A 20,578-nucleotide genomic window follows, 5' to 3' on the forward strand; every position below is an offset into this window, starting at 1 on the left:
CGATGGTGACTTTTACGGACACGTCGGTCAAATTCATCCTGTAGATGATCGATCGGGTTCAGAACAGGAATTGGTCGACCCAGGAAGGACTTTATAAGATGTTAATTGGCCACGAGAAGGCATGGGTTGATGTGCATCAACCCATTGGCTACGAGGGACCACTGAACAACGTATTCATCTTTCCGAACACCTCAATGTTAATTTTGATCTGTTTGATGCATGGTTATCGGATCGTACTCTTCAGCCAACCTGTGTGAATCTTGCATCTTGTTGTTCTTCCTGTGGGTGGTACAGCCGCCGCGGTGCAGTTTCCCTGGTTAATATGCACGGGAACTACATATAAACGTTTTGTCAGAGTTTAATGTGAGGGAAATCGTTTCGTAGCCATCACTATATTTTTCGGACAAATTTAGAGTTATTTCCTTTCCATCGATTTGAATTCTCAAAACATTGATCAAAACATTGATAATTTCCGTGAATCGTGCGTGATTAAATGGTTTTCGAGATAAAGAAGTACTACCACGAAGTACCGAATGAGTTGGATATTGGTCGCTCCTAAGTGGGGTACATTAAAAAAATAGAACAGCGCTTAGCAATCAGAAAACGACATGTGTGTTCGAGGAAAGATAGAGACGTTTGTATCGGTGAGATAAGCACCCATTACACGAGCTGTAAGAGTCGAGCGTTGTCGTGATCAAACAGCTCCCGCAGCTGCTTCAAACGTGTCAGGATTTGGTCGATGTAGGAATTCTCTATAAGACAGTCTTGAACCACTGCTCTGATCTACTCCAACTCACCACTCCATGACGATTTCTTCACCAAACTTGTTCACCTGTCGAAGGCAGTTTGATGCAAAACGTTTGTGTCTCGACGTCGACAAGCACGTTCTCTCCAATAAGCAGATTGGTTGTTGTAACATGTCGAGAGGCTGGTGGATAGACAGCCTCACGTGTAGTTATACAGAGTGGAGAGTTTGGTCCTTGTAGTGGGAAACGAGACTGGTTGTTGTTTCGGGTAGAGAGACCGGTTGTTATTTCAGGTAGAAAGACTGGTTGTAGCGTGTTTCGAGACAGGTTGTGTAGAAATTTGAAGTACGGCTTCTTCATGGCATAATCGGTCTGGGAGGTAACCTACGGCTTGAGCGTCAGCTCGTCACGCTGTTTCCAGACTCGTTGTAGCGTGTAGAGAGAATGGTTGGCGTAGCGTGATGAGAGATTGATACAGAGACTGGTCTGTCTAGAGGGTGGAGAGACTGGTCCCTGTAGGATGTTTCGGAACTGGTAGAGTGACTGGCTGTTGAAAATGGAGGAGAGACTTGGGGTTACTGGTTCATTAAGAGAGTAGAGAGACTCTTCCGTGTAAAGGTAGACAGACTGTAGAGAGTGAAGTGACTGGTCCGTGTAGAGAGTAGGTTTACTGGTTCATTAAGAGAGTAGCGAGACTCTTCCGTGTAAAGGTAGACAGACTATAGAGCGTGAAGTGACTGGTCCGTGTAGAGGGTGGAGAGACTTGGAGCTACTGGTTCATTAAGAGAGTAGCGAGACTCTTCCGTGTAGAGGTAGACAGACTGTAGAGAGTGAAGTGACTGGTCCGTGTAGAGGGTGGAGAGACTTGGAGCTACTGGTTCATTAAGAGAGTAGCGAGACTCTTCCGTGTAGAGGTAGACAGACTATAGAGCGTGAAGTGACTGGTCCGTGTAGAGGGTGGAGAGACTTGGAGCTACTGGTTCATTAAGAGAGTAGAGAGACTCTTCCGTGTAGAGGTAGACAGACTGTAGAGAGTGAAGTGACTGGTCCGTGTAGAGGGTGGAGAGGATGGCTGTTGTAGGGGGTAGAGAGACTGGACAGACCGGTTCGTGCAAAGAGACCGGTCGTTGTAGCGGGCAGAGAGACTGTTGGGGAGACCGGTCCGTTTTGAGGGTTGAGAGACTAGTGCCTGTAGAGGGTTGAGGGACTGGTGCATGTAGAGGGTTGGGATGCCTGCAGATGGTGGAGAGACTGGTGCCTGTATAGGGTGGAGAGACCGTTGTCTGTAGAGGGTGGAGAGATTGGTCAAATTCAAAGTCAAAGGTGTTTTATTGTAAGACCATCGGTCTATCTACATGTTTACGCAAATACACTAGGTGAGAATTTACCGACTGGTAGACATACAGTGGTAATGATAAGAAATACAACGTTCACTTAACAATTGATCTGAAATTCCATTCAAGAAGATCGCCAACAGATTGATTGAACCATACAAAACCATACACATGGTTTATACCATGGAGCTACCAATCCGACACAAAGACACTGTTTACATGCCAGTAGGTGAATTCTTTCTAAACATTCAAATCTTTGGCAACTACACACTTTGGATTCATACCATAGATTTGGGTGTATTTGGGTACCAAATACTTTGAAAATTGCATTAGGAGTAATAACTCCTAGTTTATGGAAAAGCGGCATAAACTTAAGATAAGCAAAGCTCGTCTCCCTCGCAGTGATAAATCAGAAACACAATTGTCCTTTTTTGTGTTGAATTAAACATTCTGCCAGTATACTAATAACCATTAGCAACATTAATTCGTTGTCCATTTACATACAACCTTTCCTTAAAATATAAGGAATACTATAATTTCTGTCTTATCCATCTTACTGCTAAATGCCATCCCGTAGTATATATTTATGAAATGCGTTCAACTTATTCTGTAGACCAATAACTGTGTCAGATAGTGAAATAACATCATCCACAGACAGGAGCATAGCGATTTCACGGATACCAGGATACATCTGTGAACCATTTGTAACGTTAGCTGAAAGCTGATAATAACATTTCGCTAACAAAAAACGGACATAACAGAGGACACAGTACATATCCCTGACGCAAACCTGACGGGTTATCGAAAAATACCAGTAACATAATAATCAGTACGATCACATGATTTGATAACTGAATACATAGATTTTAATCCATCAAGTTTCCTCCCTTTTAGCCTAGCGTTTCTCAAACGTCACCATGATTTATAATTTATTGCGATCAATGTTGTTTTTTACAGTCAATAAAAGCATTGTATATTTAGTGTTTATGACGTCTTAAACATTATTAACTACAACACATAAAGTAAAAATATGATCCATAGTAGAATATTTCTTTCTATTGCCAGCTTGAACTTCCGATATCTTATCTCTCATAAGGGCGCAGTTACTAAGTCTGTTATATAGCAGCAACACTCGTTAAAGAGATCTCCTGTAGTTGTCAGGGTCTCTCGGATCGCCTTTCTTAAGTAAGACCAACTGCTGGGAAATATTTGATTATCAAGAGTTTGCTGGAACATTTATGGACAAATGGCATTTTATCAATCTGGGAACATTTAAGCATCTCTATTTGCACTTGATTGAGGATGGCAGATTGTCCGTTTTTAAAACTTATTTACTGATGTAATTTCCTGTTCAGTTATAGTGTAATTTAAATGAATGCATTAATATCCGTGAATTGTTCGGGAAGATTTCATTTTCATCATCCAAGTGAGGAGAAAAGCATCGTCATCTTTTTTTTTGAAAAAACAACAACAACAAAACATTTGTTATTTGGTAAATGTATTGTTTTCGGTATCTTTCGTTCTTCTGTTTGGGTTTGTGATCTTATATTTTCCAGAAGCAAGATTGACTATGTATGCTTCTGTATGCAACTAAATATATGATGGTTTCTTTGTCTGCAAAATACTATTCTGGTAACGGCAGTACTATGTTGTTCTAAATCTCTCAAGTTCCCCACGTGTTTCTCGTTCGATTGTCTATATTACAGGGTTGGTGTTTTTTTATCAGCAATTCGTGAACTCTGTTTCAAGTGGCTAGCAAAGTCTGGTACGATGTCGACAAAGTGATTAACTGCATTTTCAGTAGTATTATCGATTTTATTTAGCATCCTTTCTTTGTTTTCGTCAGTTTTATATCAAAGTTAATAAGAAACATATTGGATTACGAATAATTCCATACAATTTTCTCTGATCCCCGAAGAGTGTTTCGAAAAGTGGCCTGAAAGAGGTCTGTGTGGAGAGTGGAGAGACTGGTCCTTGCAGAGGTAGGGAGACTGGTCTGTGTGGAGAATGGAGAGACTGGTCCTTGTAGAGGCAGAGAGACTGGTCTGTGTGGAGAGTGGAGAGACTGGTCCTTGTAGAGGTAGGGAGACTGGTTGTCATTTCGGGTGGATCGACAAGGTGTTGTAGCGGGTTTCAAGTTTTATAAAAAACTAGCTCGTCATTCAATCACAGCACAGCAATAGTTTGTGACGTAAGCGACCGCTTTTCATGCTGAGTTCCGGGTTTGAGTCTCCACCTAGATAAAATGTGTGAAGCCCATTCCTGTTGTTCTTTCCCCCAATAACATCTATCCCCGGAATATTGCTAAAAGCGGCGAACCATGAAGTAGGTGGATACATATCTGCAACAAGCGCTGACTGTAAATCTGGTAATGTGAGAAGCTTATGTATTGAGACTGTTTGCGTCGCAATAACCAAAGAACAGAAAAAATACCATTTTCTGTGTAACACGATTCGTCCATGACATGCACATTTGGAAAAAGACGATTGTGTTTCACGGACATGCTGTGTGCGTGAACTAGACTTGAAGCAACATCTATTTCTACGCCCCGGTCAGCATGTAACTGGATAGTAATAGGGGGAAACAATGTCAAACAAAAGCTATAGATGTGCGAGTTTAGTTTGCTTGTGTAAAGCGGGCGCCGATAACATTATCGCATACATATACATATTTACGCATATTCATGACCTACCTGCCACTGTTTATAATATGTCGATAGATATGCTTACTACCCGTACCCTCGGCTGTGGTGTTGGTTTTCAAAGTGCAGTGTTGGCCTATGATTGCAACTTAGCTTATCACGTTAGATCAAGCCTAATAACTGAAAGTCTTCGTTGCCCAAATGAAATGATGCCTCTCAGTCAGACGATTTCGTCTGGAGTTTTTGTAGGATCACTAGTATCGTTCAGCAGTAAAACATAAAGAGATACTCTTGACGGTACGTTGTAGTGATATACCACTGGCAAGTAAAAAAGATAATATTCTTCACCCATGACAGAACGAACACGATGCTATCTTTTTTTTGTATACCAATATCACACCTGCATGTGCTATCTCCAACTTTCTGTTAAATGAGCTCAACAATGCCACAATCCTCCCTAAGAATTTCTGTGGAACGTTCAATAGATACACGGATTAAACGAGCTAATATCCCTTCTACGTCCCTTACTTTGTTCCAATCAGATCTAATGTTAGATTTCCCAAACGTGACTCCTTTCACACTGAAGTTCGTGTGTTTCTTCTGATCGCCCTCTAGGTTTCTAACTAATAACAACAGTATCCGTTTGAAAGCACACACAAAGGATGCTATACTGATGTATGGGCAAGGAATTAGTTCTAGTCGGCTGGTGCATGTTAATGGTCATTTCAACGTCACTCTACTTCGTCATGACTGCAGGAAGCAGATTAGAGACATTACATGCAGAATATCCACAGCAACACCGAGCACAGTGTTTCATCATCAAAATGTGTTGTGAGATTCAGTTGGTCTGTTCAAACTTCCATGCTGATGTGAGATACGGCATAGCCCTGTTACCATGGTTATGTCATTACTCCTTGGCCATGTGGATGGGTCATTGTTAAATACGAGGAAAGAAGTGGGCAAATACCAACAGAGAGTTCTCGGGACCAAACAGTTAGTTCTCGGGACATACCAAACAGAGAGTACTCGGGACATACCAAACAGAGAGTTCTTGGGACATATTAGTGCAAATAAAGTTAATTCTAAAACGTGTGTAAACGGGTAGCAGAATTCAACCTCAGTTGTCGTGCCAAGGCAACATACCAACGACAGCAGATTACCCGCTGTTAGATATCCAGCCTCAGCGCTGAATGAACGGTAACACTGGGGACAAGTCGAGGACTTCTGATCTTTATTACAGTTGCTGTGCTGAATGTTTATTGAACCTGTTAGCCCAGGGCATTGACAGAGGTGATAATGCTAACAACGGTAGCCGATAGTTTGCTTTTTGCCTGGCTTCCATATATCCCATATTTAAGTATATGGTCATGTGATTCCTTTACTTCCTTACATCCCATGTTTACGTATGTGACAGGGTTAACTAACACACGCATGTAATGCTCCAAATGACTGAAGAAACACTTGCTTTCTGTTCAGGCTAAGTAATATTTCCCCCGGATTACAGTGCAGATGGAGTACACTGTAAAATAATTGCATGCCAAATACTGTGTCATTATGGTGCCTATAAGTAATGATTCTGTCTTTCAGGTTGGACGTTTTATGGCACCAACTGTTACCTGAATGTGTCCACGGCAATGGAATGGGAGGAAGCAAAAGATCTATGTGAAAGGTAGACTAAGGGAATATATCTCTGTCGTTTGATCTATATCAGGGTTGTAGACACATCGCTGCAATATTTATCAAACTCCAGGCACAATTCGTCAGACCGAGAACATCCAGTACAACATGAAGATCGGTTTGATACATGTGGCTGTAACATGCAACACTTGATGGCTGATACGTGTGTTTGTAACATACACCACATGAAGGTTGATACATGTGTTTGTAACATGCAACACATGAAGGCTGATACAGGTTTTTGTCACATGCACCACATGAAGGTTGTTGATACATGTGTCTGTAACATACAACACTTGAGGTTTGATACCCGTTTTTGTAACATGGATCACTTGAAGTTTGACACATGTGTTTCATAACAGAGAATTGGGAACGCCTTTGGAGATACAAGATGAAGTGGAAAACAAAGCTTTTGCTGAAATGGCGGGTTCATGGAACATGTTCTGGGTTGGAGAAAAGATTAATGGTAAGGTACAGCAAAAGAAAATATCATTCATCAGTGTTCCTTGGTTGAATCTAGAACAGGAAGCAACCAATGCATTAGATATCATCCTATCTGGTGTTTCATTGCTATGTAGATACAGCATTTTGGTTAACCTGCATCGGCTGAGAATATACCAACATATGATTACATTATATACTGACACTGGAATGATGCGAACATGAAATTCCCCTGTTTTGCAAGAGCTACCGGGACGTATAGTTAACCTGCTCATGTGATTCATCTGACTTTAGTGTCCTGTAGGAGACGTGTAGTAAACAAGATTCCTGCAAGGGGTTTTGGGTCGTTTAATTCCCAAGTAATGCTCTTGACCCGAGATTCCTGTAAGGATTATCAGGTCGTTAAATTCTCATGTGATTCCCCTGACCTCAGATTCCTGCAAGGGCTACTGGGACGTCCACGAGCCCCCGGCCAGTGTGAAGGTAGGAGACTGTGCTGCTGTGCAGAAGAACGGGCGATGGAAGGTTGTGTCATGCCAGAGTCGTCTCCCTTTCTTTTGCAAATCTCCGTCCTGTTTGGAAGGTAAGGTAATTTGCATTTGTCACAAAACCTATATATTTTAGCATATCTTCACACAAGATAATAAACCTAGTTGAGGTACCTGTCACATTCCTTTATGAGAACAATTTCGCAAATGACAGGTTCGTTCGACTGTGGGCATGGAAGTTGCCTGAACAACAAATGGAAGTGTGACGGCATCAGCGACTGTGGCAACAACAGGGACGAGATGGACTGCAGTAAGTGAATTCACTTAGACCGCCTAAAGACGTTGAGTTGTTGATTTATGACCAGTATTGACCACCATGCATGTGTTATGTGGAGCCTGATCCGTAAGTTGTTTCTCACAGCAAAATGAAATCTGTTCTTGTTTATTGTCTCTGTTACCCCTATAGTATTCTTGTAAATAGGAGAGTTGCAAGGCGTCAAGAAATCCGGCTTTAACACACAAGGGCAATCGAGGAGAACTATATGCAAGCGGTTCATGTCAAAGGGTGCAGGCACAGACACCATGAGTAGAATGTACAGGAGCCCAAAGAGGTGTACTATACAACATATAAACATATTGTAACATTTCTGCCAGCAAATTACTGCCGGAAAGTTCTTCATTTCGAAGAGTTCATTACATGTTTAGGAACAATTTCTTCTACGACATTATCTACAAGGAAGTTAGCAGTTTATATGGAAATGATATTTTTGACATTTCATGGATGTTTAAGGTTCAAAGTGCACATTTACAATGACCGGCGCCAGTGGCAGAATCAACTATTTCAGCGGCTACGCCAACCACGCCGACTGCATGTGGACTATCATCTCACCTCCTGGAACACAGCTTGGAGTGACGGTAGGCACCGACAGATAGCCGTAGTTGGGAATTTCCTTCTATCCATAACTTTGTAAGTCTCTTATGTACAGGATTATATTTACCATGCATATATAAAAAGAAATATGTATTTAGGAACACCCTACAGTTCACCTGTATATTCTTGTCAACTATATATATGGTATGTCTTGTATATGGTCCCTTTGCCTCGTTACAAATAAACTCCTTTGACTTGGAGCCTTCTCCGCTTATCACATATATTCGTGATAAAACATAGCTTGGAACTGCATGGTGCGAGTGACTTGTGTTTTGCATCCTTCAGTTCAGCTCCGTGCGTCTGGAAGATAAAGTGGATTTACTGGAAGTGAGGGTTGGGGGCCAGACGATGCTGGACACTCGGGTGTTGGAGACACTGACAGGCACCCTTAGCAACAAGGTCATCTACAGCACCAACAACATGATGCTGCTGCGCCTTACGACGGACTCCTCCGTTACTTCATTTGGCTTTGACCTGACCTGGTTGTCATGTAAGTTTGTAGATTGTGTTGGGACAGCTTGCCCTTACCTTTCTTTAAATGTCATTTGTGTAATACTTTTGAGTATTCTTTTCACAGCGAACAATGCCCTCTCGACGGACATCCGCCCTATGACTGCAGGATCGTCCTGGACAGACTTGACGTCTCCATTTTTCCCTAGTACCCCACCCAGCGGCTTCCGACTTGAGTGGTTGGTCTCAAGCTCAGACAATACAATTGTCACACTCATGGTACGTGTCCTCCGTTCAGTGTACAGACTCTGGGGAGTGCACACATTGAGTGTACAGTATTACAAAATTATTTATCTTTGAGTCGCTGGATTCCCCTCTTCTCATCAAAAGTAAACAGTTGCTCACCTTCATGATATTCCAAGATGCATTTTTGATTTAATCATGACTTCTTTCAGTTCTGCTGTTAGGATCTTTCTAGATCAACAGGATTGATATTGATATTTTGTCCATTTGTACACTCTACATATGCTTTATTGAGGTGGAGGACGTTGACCTTGGCCCTGACTGGAAGCTGGTGGTCTACGATGGGGAAGGTTATGACGACTCACTGCTGATGGCCTCCGCACGGGCGGATCTCGTGTCACCGGCCATCTATCTCTCCACCACCAGTAAAATTCGGATTATCCTGAAAGGGGAAGACACATCTGCCGGAGGACGTGGTATCAAACTCAGGGTTAAGAATGGTAAGCCGAATTTAATGTGATAATTAGCACTATACACATCAATGATCGGTGTGGGTTATTGCTCTATAAACGACGATCGTGGAACGCACCATCTAACTGATATACTTCATAGCCACGATACTTCGTTGATTCATTGATTCACGCATGTTCTGAACGAGAAGTAAAATGATTCTCTGCACCCCTCATCTGTAGGATGCAACGTTGAGATACAAGCAGCTAGTGGCACAGTGGTCTCTCCTGGATTCAACAAGAAGATATACCCGACCTCTGTGACCTGTTCCTGGAAGATTCGGGCACCGAGTGATGCGAACAGAAACTTCATGGTCAAATTCCTTTACCTCGTTCTGGAGACGGTTGGCAAAGATCTAATCGAGGTAAACGATTGCAGAGATCTTTTCTTGCCAACAAATCCAAAGGCGTAGTGTGGTTTAATGATCATCTCTGTATTACTGGCCGTAAGGTTATAGAGGGATTAGCTGGAATATTAACACCGTAATACAGTAATTCAGATAATGCTAGAACATTTACTGAACAGTAAACTGTAACTGCTATGTCGCTATACGCCAGATATACAATGGTTCCGACGCCTCGGCTGCAGCCCTTCACACGGGCAGCGGCTACACCGGGGACCTAACGTCATCTCTTCCCAGGGTCAACGGAGGAACCACTCTCTTCGTCAGGTTCAAATCTAGCCTCATCCAGGACAAGGGGGGTTTCAAGTTTGAGTTCTCAATAGGTGAGCATCATTGATCAGCATCAGGTATGCCACACACCTGTTGGTGAGAAATCCGTTTGGGAATGCTTGATGGACACGAGTGAATTTGAGATCTCTGAGTGACTATTCCTTGATGATGACCTCCGTTCAGAATATGACAGACCGGTTTTCTTGCATGTCTGTCTATCTAGTTTACAGATGTGATCGAAACACTTTGTCAAGGGTTGCTCTTTTCTATACCCTTTGTCTTAGGTATCAATGCATCACAACCAGTAGACGAAAAGGCAAAATACGCATTATCGATTTTTTAGTGATATGATCAAATGTCAGTGCTGCAAGGAGAGATCTATCAAAGTATATGTAAATTAAACGTCTTTGATCCCTGTGCACAATAAGCACAGTCGCGAGTGTAGGTTCGCTCCCGTAATGGTTCCACTTCATCCGATGTAGCTCATGTGAAAGACAACATTTTTCTCCCCACTGTATTTCCAACAGATGCACGGAGACAGATGTAGGTGTGGCGGCTTTACGTTTTACATCAATGTTCACAGTTTTTTGAACGTGCATATGTGTGTGTGTTCCATTCACATACCAAGATATTTCAGTGAACATCACTGAGAAATAGTAAATTCGTCCAGATTTCCCGGCAGTTCCTGATGAGGTAACATCATCTGCCGCTACAGCCTATCTCAGCACTGTAAATCTCAACTGTGACACTGCGAACAATAGGCCTTATCAACTATCAACTACTCGAAAGCATCTTTTGTCGATGACGTTCCCCTGAACGTAAAATCAGTCTTCATTGACGACAATGATGGGTCACATCGTGCTATGTCGTTGGCGATTTCTTAATTCAAGAGGCGGTAGCAAGCCAAGCTTGGGCCGTTAAATCTCATTTGTACAGAGCATACTTGTGACAATTGGGATCGTAGAATACGCAGAGAGATCCTACACTACTACATCTTGATGTTTTGGAACAAGTCTCCTATGAAGACGGGAACGTCTCGTTCTGGAGGAGGAAAGTCTCGCAGTTCGTAGACGTTACATCAGATATTGACACTAGGACTCGGTTATTGATGCTTATGCGATTTTAAAAAGATTATGCCAGAATCTTGAAAATGACCGCTCACGTTAACGGCTAATGAACGCATCTGTTCGCGACTGCCAAAGACAAATCTCAGCATCTGTAAACGGGAAATGACCGCACCTGAAGTTCCTTTGTTTACGGTTGATGGCAACATATTGATATTTGCGATAACTTTATCCATGAATATGATATCTGCTCACAGGTAGCAATGCCAGTATAGTTACGAATGGGGGATATCCAGAACTTACCATGTGTTGAGACGCTTGTGAAATTTGTGTCGTATTGTAAAATGTTACTCGTATATCAGACTGCCCTGCTATACCCGCCTCGGCCAACATGAAGCAATCATCCGCCGATACAGCCTATCTCAGCTCTGTGACTGTCAGCTGTGACACTGGATACTCTTTCAAACAGGAGGAATATTATCAGAAATCTACTGTGTCTTTCCTTTGTGAGAAGGGAGGGAAGTGGGACAAACCAAGGTATCCTACCTGTCAGGGTAAGTAACACTGTGAGGGTAAGTAACATAGTAAGGACATTGACACTATGAGAGTAAGTAACGCTGTGAGGGTAAGTAACATTGTAAGGGGAAGTGACATTGTGAGGATATGTAACACTGTGAGGACAATTGACACTATGAGTGTAAGTAACACTGCGAGGACCTGTAACACTATCAGGGCCTGTAACACGGTGAGGGTAAGTAATACTCATCCTGGTTCCCGGGCATCTCATTTATATAGATGCCCTGGTATTGGCCGTCTAATGGCTTCGCTCACTGGAGAGATACAAGATGGCGGACGACGTAGGTTTACTATAGAACTCGCCGATTTCTGCCACACTCACTTGATACCTGGCTCAATGATGCAGAATGAAATTAGTATCCAGTAGCAAATACGTTTTAGGTAGCACTGTGGGGTCACGTATCACTGTGATGGTAAGTAACATTGTAAGGGCAAGTAAGTCTGCGAGGGTCAGTATCACCGTGAACGTAATTAACATTGTGAGGGCAAGTAATAATGTGATTGTAAGTGACACTGTGAGGGTAAGTAATACTTTAAGGGCCAGTAACACCCTTAGGATAAGTAAGACTGTAAATTCCAGTAACACTCTGAAGATAAGTAACGCTGTAAGGGCAAGTACTGAGGATAAGTAACACTGAAGGTAATTAAAACTGCGAGGGCCAGTAACACTGTGAGGGCCAGGAACACTATGAGGGTAAGTAAGTAACATAGTGACAATAGGTAACAGTGTCACTGCATCACACACAGCCATCAAAGTAAGAGGCAGTTCAACACATACCACTATGAAATTATGAAGCATTGCAACAGCTGTAGTTCGTAGGCCTATTACGCGGTATGTCAAAGGGCTACAGTGAGTGAGTGGTGAGCTTTCTTTTTACAAAGCATGATGAATGAAGAAAACAAGGTCACATGGTAGGGTTCCTGTTTGGCGCTGACTTCTGAGACAGATGATATAACAAGTGTTACAAGAAAATAAGAAAGCACTGTTTGCTTGGATTCACAATAACTAAATGTAGGTGGTTTAAATTGCTGTATGAAATCAGAGTAAAAGTCAAACACCAACGGGAAACGATATTCCTCTTCAGCAGCGTTACCAGCGTTACATCAGTTTCCATTGTAAAACATAAAACCATGGTAACAGCAATCGAACTGGACTACTGATGTTCTCGCTGACTTTGTTTACACGACAGAAGTAAATACATTGTTCTTTGAATAAGTCACATGCTTACGGATATGAGTTTAGTTTTATGCTTACTCTGACTGAAGTACAAGTGACAGGAATATAGTCTTGTTTCCTACCCCTTTTGCTGTCCAGGCCGAGCAAAATCCTAATTCTTATAGAGTCTTTTAACAAGAGTAGCCCAATTATTTTAGTTTCTAATTCCAGTAGCAGTTTTGGTTATATGACATGCTATAAGTTATCAGTGGGTAGCAACATGATTGCATGCATAACAGTTTCAGCCAACAAGAAATAGAAAGTGTATCCGTATAACCATGTTTTGGAAACAGTTCCAGTGTTGCAGGCCCTAATAGTGATAATTTCCAAGACACCAACAAAACGTTTTAATGCAACGAGTTTTAAATGCAGTTATACAAACCTACGAAGAACCCCATGTTTCACACCCATACATCAAAATAGGTAATGTTCAATAAAGTATCGTTAAAGTACATATCATAAGACACAGATTGTGTTTGTACAGACATTAGTACTTTCTGGGCAGTAATAGCTAAATCTTCTACACATGTTTGTCAAGAAAGGCAACTTAATAACAGATCTACATAATTGTATGAGGTATTTTTATGGAAAAGAATCTTTCTGAAGAATTTATTTGCCATTTAAAAACATGATACCTTTGTTTGTTTTTACGTAATGACCAAAAGTGACTAAGAGTAACAATGGCAACAATTACTGAATAAAAGAAAGAAAAATAATACATCCTTCACGATACATACAAACGCATAACGGGAGATAAATACAATAAAAAATGAAAATAGAAGAGGACTCAAGATACAACCTTGCCAACGCCAATTGGGGCAATCGAAATTATTTGAAGTTGCATTGCCGATTGTTCGAACACACGCCTTCACAGTTTCGTTGGTCATCTTTAACACCAGGGTCATCCTTGAACCTCACCTCACCCAAAAATATTAAGATCATACTTGTAATATAGACACTAACGAGTGCCATTCTTGAAACAGATGTTGTTTGAAATGTAATATTATATCATATATGTGTGTGTGTCGACTGGTGCTATTGCAGTGGTGTACTGTGGAGCGCCGGAGGCCATTTCGTTTGGTTTCGTGAAGAACTACAGCGGCAGTGTTATGTATAACAGCAGAGCTGTCTATGAATGCTACAATGGATTCACGATGCAAGGGACACCGGAAGTAACGTGTAGTACTTCCGGTAAATGGCAGACGTTACCCTCATGTGAATGTAAGTATCTGTAGAAATGATAAATAATAATCAACCAGCAACATATACTTAAGTCATTGGCACGCTCCGATTTATTAATGGGTGTAACGTTTGCTCACTTTCGATGTAATTGTATGCGCCTTATGGCTGGAATGCACTGGCATGTTGATTGCACCTACTGCCAAGTCTTCAGAAAGACGTTGTAGGATGGCACCAATGTGTAATATTAACAGCTTGGAAGTGAGTGAGTGAATATGGTTTTACGCCGCTTTCAGCAATATTGGGGAAAACTGACACGGTGTGTTCAGGTCTGGTAAATACAGACTGACCTCCTGACACAACATATTACACCGCAAATACCCCGTCTTCCCTTAGCTGTCACGTGTGGTGCTGCCCCTCCTGTGGAGAATGCCGAGTTAAACGTCATCAACAAGGCAGATGCGGCGTCGTACGGGGCAATCGTGGAATACACGTGCAAGACTGGCTATGAGATTATGGGTTCTTCTCGCAGACTCTGCAACGCTACCAACGAGTGGACCAGTACCGCCCCCACATGTGAAAGTAGGTAGAGATTAGTTAAAGGCATCTACACTTGTGACCGTACGTACAGAGCATTTAAACACAGTTCCACTTGTGACCGTACGTACAGAGTATTTAAATTCATCTACACTTGTGACCGTACGTACAGAGTATTTAAACACAGTTCCACTTGTGACAGTACGTACAGAGTATTTAAACACAGTTCCACTTGTGACCGTACGTGCACAGTGTTTAAACACAGTTCCACTTGTGACTGTATGTACAGAGTATTTAAACACAGTTCCACTTGTGACCGTACGTACAGAGCATCTAAACACAGTTCCACTTGTGACCGTACGTACAGAGTATTTAAACACAGTTCCACTTGTGACAGTACGTACAACGTATTTAAATTCATCTCCACTTGTGACAGTACGTACAGAGTATTTAAACACAGTTGCACTTGTGACAGTACGTACAGAGCATTTAAACACAGTTCCACTTGTGACCGTACGTACAGAGTATTTAAATTCATCTACACTTGTGACCGTACGTACAGAGTATATAAACACAGTTCCACTTGTGACAGTACGTACAGAGTATTTAAACACAGTTCCACTTGTGACCGTACGTGCACAGTGTTTAAACACAGTTCCACTTGTGACTGTATGTACAGAGTATTTAAACACAGTTCCACTTGTGACAGTACGTACAGAGCATCTAAACACAGTTCCACTTGTGACCGTACGTACAGAGTATTTAAACACAGTTCCACTTGTGACAGTACGTTCAACGTATTTAATTTCATCTCCACTTGTGACAGTACGTACAGAGTATTTAAACACAGTTGCACTTGTGACCGTACGTACAGAGTATTTAAATACAGTTCCACTTGTGACAGTACGTACAGAGTATTTAATCACAGTTCCACTTGTGACCGTACGTACAACGTATTTAAATTCATCTCCACTTGTGACAGTACGTACAGAGTATTTAAACACAGTTGCACTTGTGACCGTACGTACAGAGTATTTAAACACAGTTCCACTTGTGACAATACGTACAGAGTATTTAAACACAGTTCCACTTGTGACAGTACGTACAACGTATTTAAATTCATCTCCACTTGTGACAGTACGTACAGAGTATTTAAACACAGTTGCACTTGTGACCGTACGGACAGAGTATTTAAACACAGTTCCACTTGTGACAATACGTACAGAGTATTTAAACACAGTTCCACTTGTGACAGTACGTACAGAGTATTTAATCACAGTTCCACTTGTGACCGTACGTACAACGTATTTAAATTCATCTCCACTTGTGACAGTACGTACAGAGTATTTAAACACAGTTGCACTTGTGACCGGACGTACAGAGTATTTAAACACAGTTCCACTTGTGACAGTACGTACAGAGTATTTAAACACAGTTCCACTTGTGACAGTACGTACAACGTATTTAAATTCATCTCCACTTGTGACAGTACGTACAGAGTATTTAAACACAGTTGCACTTGTGACCGTACAGACAGAGTATTTAAACACAGTTCCGCTTGTGACAGTACGTACAGAGTATTTAAACACAGTTCCACTTGTGACCGTACGTACAGAGTATTTAAACACAGTTCCACTTGTGACCGTACGTACAGAGTATTTAAATTCATCTCCACTTGTGACAGTACGTACAGAGTATTTAAACACAGTTGCACTTGTGACCGTACGGACAGAGTATTTAAACACAGTTCCACTTGTGACCGTACGTACAGAATATTTAAACACAGTTCCACTTGTGACAGTACGTACAGAGTATTTAATCACAGTTCCACTTGTGACCGTACGTACACAGTATGTAAACACAGTTCCACTTGAGGCAGTACGTATAGAGGATTTAAACACAATTCCACTTGTGACCGTGCGTGCAGAGTATCTAAACACAGTTCCACTTGTGACAGTACGTACAAAGTATTTGAACACAGTTCCACTTGTGACAGTACGTACAACGTATTTAAATTCATCTCCACTTGTGACAGTACGTACAGAGTATTTAAACACAGTTGCAATTCTGACCGTACGTACAGAGTATTTAAACACAGTTCCACTTGTGACAGTACGTACAGAGCATTTAAACAAAGTTCCACTTGTGACCGTACGTACAGAGTATTTAAATTCATCTACACTTGTGACCGTACGTACAGAGTATTTAAACACAGTTCCACTTGTGACAGTACGTACAGAGTATTTAATGACAGTTCCACTTGTGACAGTACGTACAACGTATTTAAATTCATCTCCACTTGTGACAGTACGTACAGAGTATTTAAACACAGTTGCACTTGTGACCGTACAGACAGAGTATTTAAACACAGTTCCACTTGTGACAGTACGTACAGAGTATTTAAACACAGTTCCACTTGTGACCGTACGTACAGAGTATTTAAACACAGTTCCACTTGTGACCGTACGTACAGAGTATTTAAATTCATCTCCACTTGTGACAGTACGTACAGAGTATTTAAACACAGTTGCACTTGTGACCGGACGTACAGAGTATTTAAACACAGTTCCACTTGTGACAGTACGTACAGAGTATTTAAACACAGTTCCACTTGTGACAGTACGTACAACGTATTTAAATTCATCTCCACTTGTGACAGTACGTACAGAGTATTTAAACACAGTTGCACTTGTGACCGTACAGACAGAGTATTTAAACACAGTTCCACTTGTGACAGTACGTACAGAGTATTTAAACACAGTTCCACTTGTGACCGTACGTACAGAGTATTTAAACAGAGTTCCACTTGTGACTGTATGTACAGAGTATTTAAACACAGTTGCACTTGTGACCGTACGTACAGAGCATCTAAACACAGTTCCACTTGTGACCGTACGTACAGAGTATTTAAACACAGTTCCACTTGTGACAGTACGTACAACGTATTTAAATTCATCTCCACTTGTGAAGGTACGTGCAGAGTATATAAACACAGTTGCACTTGTGACCGTACGTACAGAGTATTTAAACACAGTACCACTTGTGACAGTACGTACAGAGTATTTAAACACAGTTGCACTTGTGACAGTAAGTACAGAGTATTTAATCACAGTTCCACTTGTGACCGTACGTACAACGTATTTAAATTCATCTCCACTTGTGACAGTACGTACAGAGTATTTAAACACTGTTGTACTTGTGACCGTATGTACAGAGTATTTAAACACAGTTCCACTTGTGACAGTACGTACAGAGTATTTAAACACAGTTCCACTTGTGACAGTACGTACAACGTATTTAAATTCATCTCCACTTGTGACAGTACGTACAGAGTATTTAAACACAGTTGCACTTGTGACACCACGGACAGAGTATTTAAACACAGTTCCACTTGTGACAGTACGTACAGAGTATTTAAACACAGTTCCACTTGTGACAGTACGTACAGAGTATTTAATGACACTTCCACTTGTGACCGTACGTACAACGTATTTAAATTCATCTCCACTTGTGACAGTACGTACAGAGTATTTAAACACAGTTCCACTTGTGACCGTACGTACAGAGTATTTAAACACAGTTCCACTTGTGACAGTACGTACAGAGTATTTAAACACAGTTGCACTTGTGACCGTACATACAGAGTATTTAAACACAGTTCCACTTGTGACAATACGTACAGAGTATTTAAACACAGTTCCACTTGTGACAGTACGTACAACGTGATTAAATTCATCTCCACTTGTGACAGTACGTACAGAGTATTTAAACACAGTTGCACTTGTGACCGTACGGACAGAGTATTTAAACACAGTTCCACTTGTGACAGTACGTACAGAGTATTTAAACACAGTTCCACTTGTGACAGTACGTACAGAGCATTTAAACACAGTTCCACTTGTGACCGTACGTACAGAGTATTTAAATTCATCTACACTTGTGACCGTACGTACAGAGTATTTAAACACAGTTCCACTTGTGACAGTACGTACAGAGTATTTAAACACAGTTCCACTTGTGACCGTACGTGCACAGTGTTTAAACACAGTTCCACTTGTGACTGTATGTACAGAGTATTTAAACACAGTTCCACTTGTGACAGTACGTACAGAGCATCTAAACACAGTTCCACTTGTGACCGTACGTACAGAGTATTTAAACACAGTTCCACTTGTGACAGTACGTTCAACGTATTTAATTTCATCTCCACTTGTGACAGTACGTACAGAGTATATAAACACAGTTGTACTTGTGACCGTACGTACAGAGTATTTAAATACAGTTCCACTTGTGACAGTACGTACAGAGTATTTAAACACAGTTGCACTTGTGACAGTACGTACAGAGTATCTAAACACAGTTCCACTTGTGACCGTACGTACAACGTATTTAAATTCATCTCCACTTGTGACAGTACGTACAGAGTATTTAAACACAGTTGCACTTGTGACCGTACGTACAGAGTATTTAAACACAGTTCCACTTGTGACAATACGTACAGAGTATTTAAACACAGTTCCACTTGTGACAGTACGTACAGAGTATTTAAATTCATCTCCACTTGTGACAGTACGTACAGAGTATTTAAACACAGTTGCACTTGTGACCGTACGGACAGAGTATTTAAACACAGTTCCACTTGTGACAATACGTACAGAGTATTTAAACACAGTTCCACTTGTGACAGTACGTACAGAGTATTTAATCACAGTTCCACTTGTGACCGTACGTACAACGTATTTAAATTCATCTCCACTTGTGACAGTACGTACAGAGTATTTAAACACAGTTGCACTTGTGACCGTACAGACAGAGTATTTAAACACAGTTCCACTTGTGACAGTACGTACAGAGTATTTAAACACAGTTCCACTTGTGACCGTACGTACAGAGTATTTAAACACAGTTCCACTTGTGACAGTACGTACAGAGTATTTAAACACAGTTGCACTTGTGACCGTACATACAGAGTATTTAAACACAGTTCCACTTGTGACAATACGTACAGAGTATTTAAACACAGTTCCACTTGTGACAGTACGTACAACGTGATTAAATTCATCTCCACTTGTGACAGTACGTACAGAGTATTTAAACACAGTTGCACTTGTGACCGTACGGACAGAGTATTTAAACACAGTTCCACTTGTGACAGTACGTACAGAGTATTTAAACACAGTTCCACTTGTGACAGTACGTACAGAGCATTTAAACACAGTTCCACTTGTGACCGTACGGACAGAGTATTTAAATTCATCTACACTTGTGACCGTACGTACAGAGTATTTAAACACAGTTCCACTTGTGACAGTACGTACAGAGTATTTAAACACAGTTCCACTTGTGACCGTACGTGCACAGTGTTTAAACACAGTTCCACTTGTGACTGTATGTACAGAGTATTTAAACACAGTTCCACTTGTGACAGTACGTACAGAGCATCTAAACACAGTTCCACTTGTGACCGTACGTACAGAGTATTTAAACACAGTTCCACTTGTGACAGTACGTTCAACGTATTTAATTTCATCTCCACTTGTGACAGTACGTACAGAGTATATAAACACAGTTGTACTTGTGACCGTACGTACAGAGTATTTAAATACAGTTCCACTTGTGACAGTACGTACAGAGTATTTAAACACAGTTGCACTTGTGACAGTACGTACAGAGTATTTAAACACAGTTCCACTTGTGACCGTACGTACAACGTATTTAAATTCATCTCCACTTGTGACAGTACGTACAGAGTATTTAAACACAGTTGCACTTGTGACCGTACGTACAGAGTATTTAAACACAGTTCCACTTGTGACAATACGTACAGAGTATTTAAACACAGTTCCACTTGTGACAGTACGTACAGAGTATT

General features: G+C 41.2%; 1 protein-coding gene across 1 annotated transcript in view; it reads left to right on the plus strand.

The window, feature by feature from the left end:
- LOC137285337 (uncharacterized) overlaps positions 1-20,578 on the plus strand; it is a 231,844-nt gene that overhangs the window by 4,430 nt on the left and 206,836 nt on the right. Inside the window, exons 3-15 of the mRNA XM_067817702.1 lie at positions 6,309-6,390; positions 6,761-6,864; positions 7,273-7,422; positions 7,542-7,637; positions 8,118-8,242; positions 8,544-8,748; positions 8,836-8,987; positions 9,247-9,451; positions 9,644-9,825; positions 10,019-10,187; positions 11,561-11,752; positions 14,035-14,211; positions 14,566-14,751. Coding sequence (XP_067673803.1) covers positions 6,309-6,390; positions 6,761-6,864; positions 7,273-7,422; positions 7,542-7,637; positions 8,118-8,242; positions 8,544-8,748; positions 8,836-8,987; positions 9,247-9,451; positions 9,644-9,825; positions 10,019-10,187; positions 11,561-11,752; positions 14,035-14,211; positions 14,566-14,751 — 2,025 coding nt within the window. The remainder of the gene's footprint in view (positions 1-6,308; positions 6,391-6,760; positions 6,865-7,272; positions 7,423-7,541; positions 7,638-8,117; positions 8,243-8,543; positions 8,749-8,835; positions 8,988-9,246; positions 9,452-9,643; positions 9,826-10,018; positions 10,188-11,560; positions 11,753-14,034; positions 14,212-14,565; positions 14,752-20,578) is intronic.

The sequence above is a fragment of the Haliotis asinina genome, chromosome 5 (genome assembly GCF_037392515.1).
Source record: "Haliotis asinina isolate JCU_RB_2024 chromosome 5, JCU_Hal_asi_v2, whole genome shotgun sequence".
NCBI lineage: Eukaryota > Metazoa > Mollusca > Gastropoda > Lepetellida > Haliotidae > Haliotis > Haliotis asinina.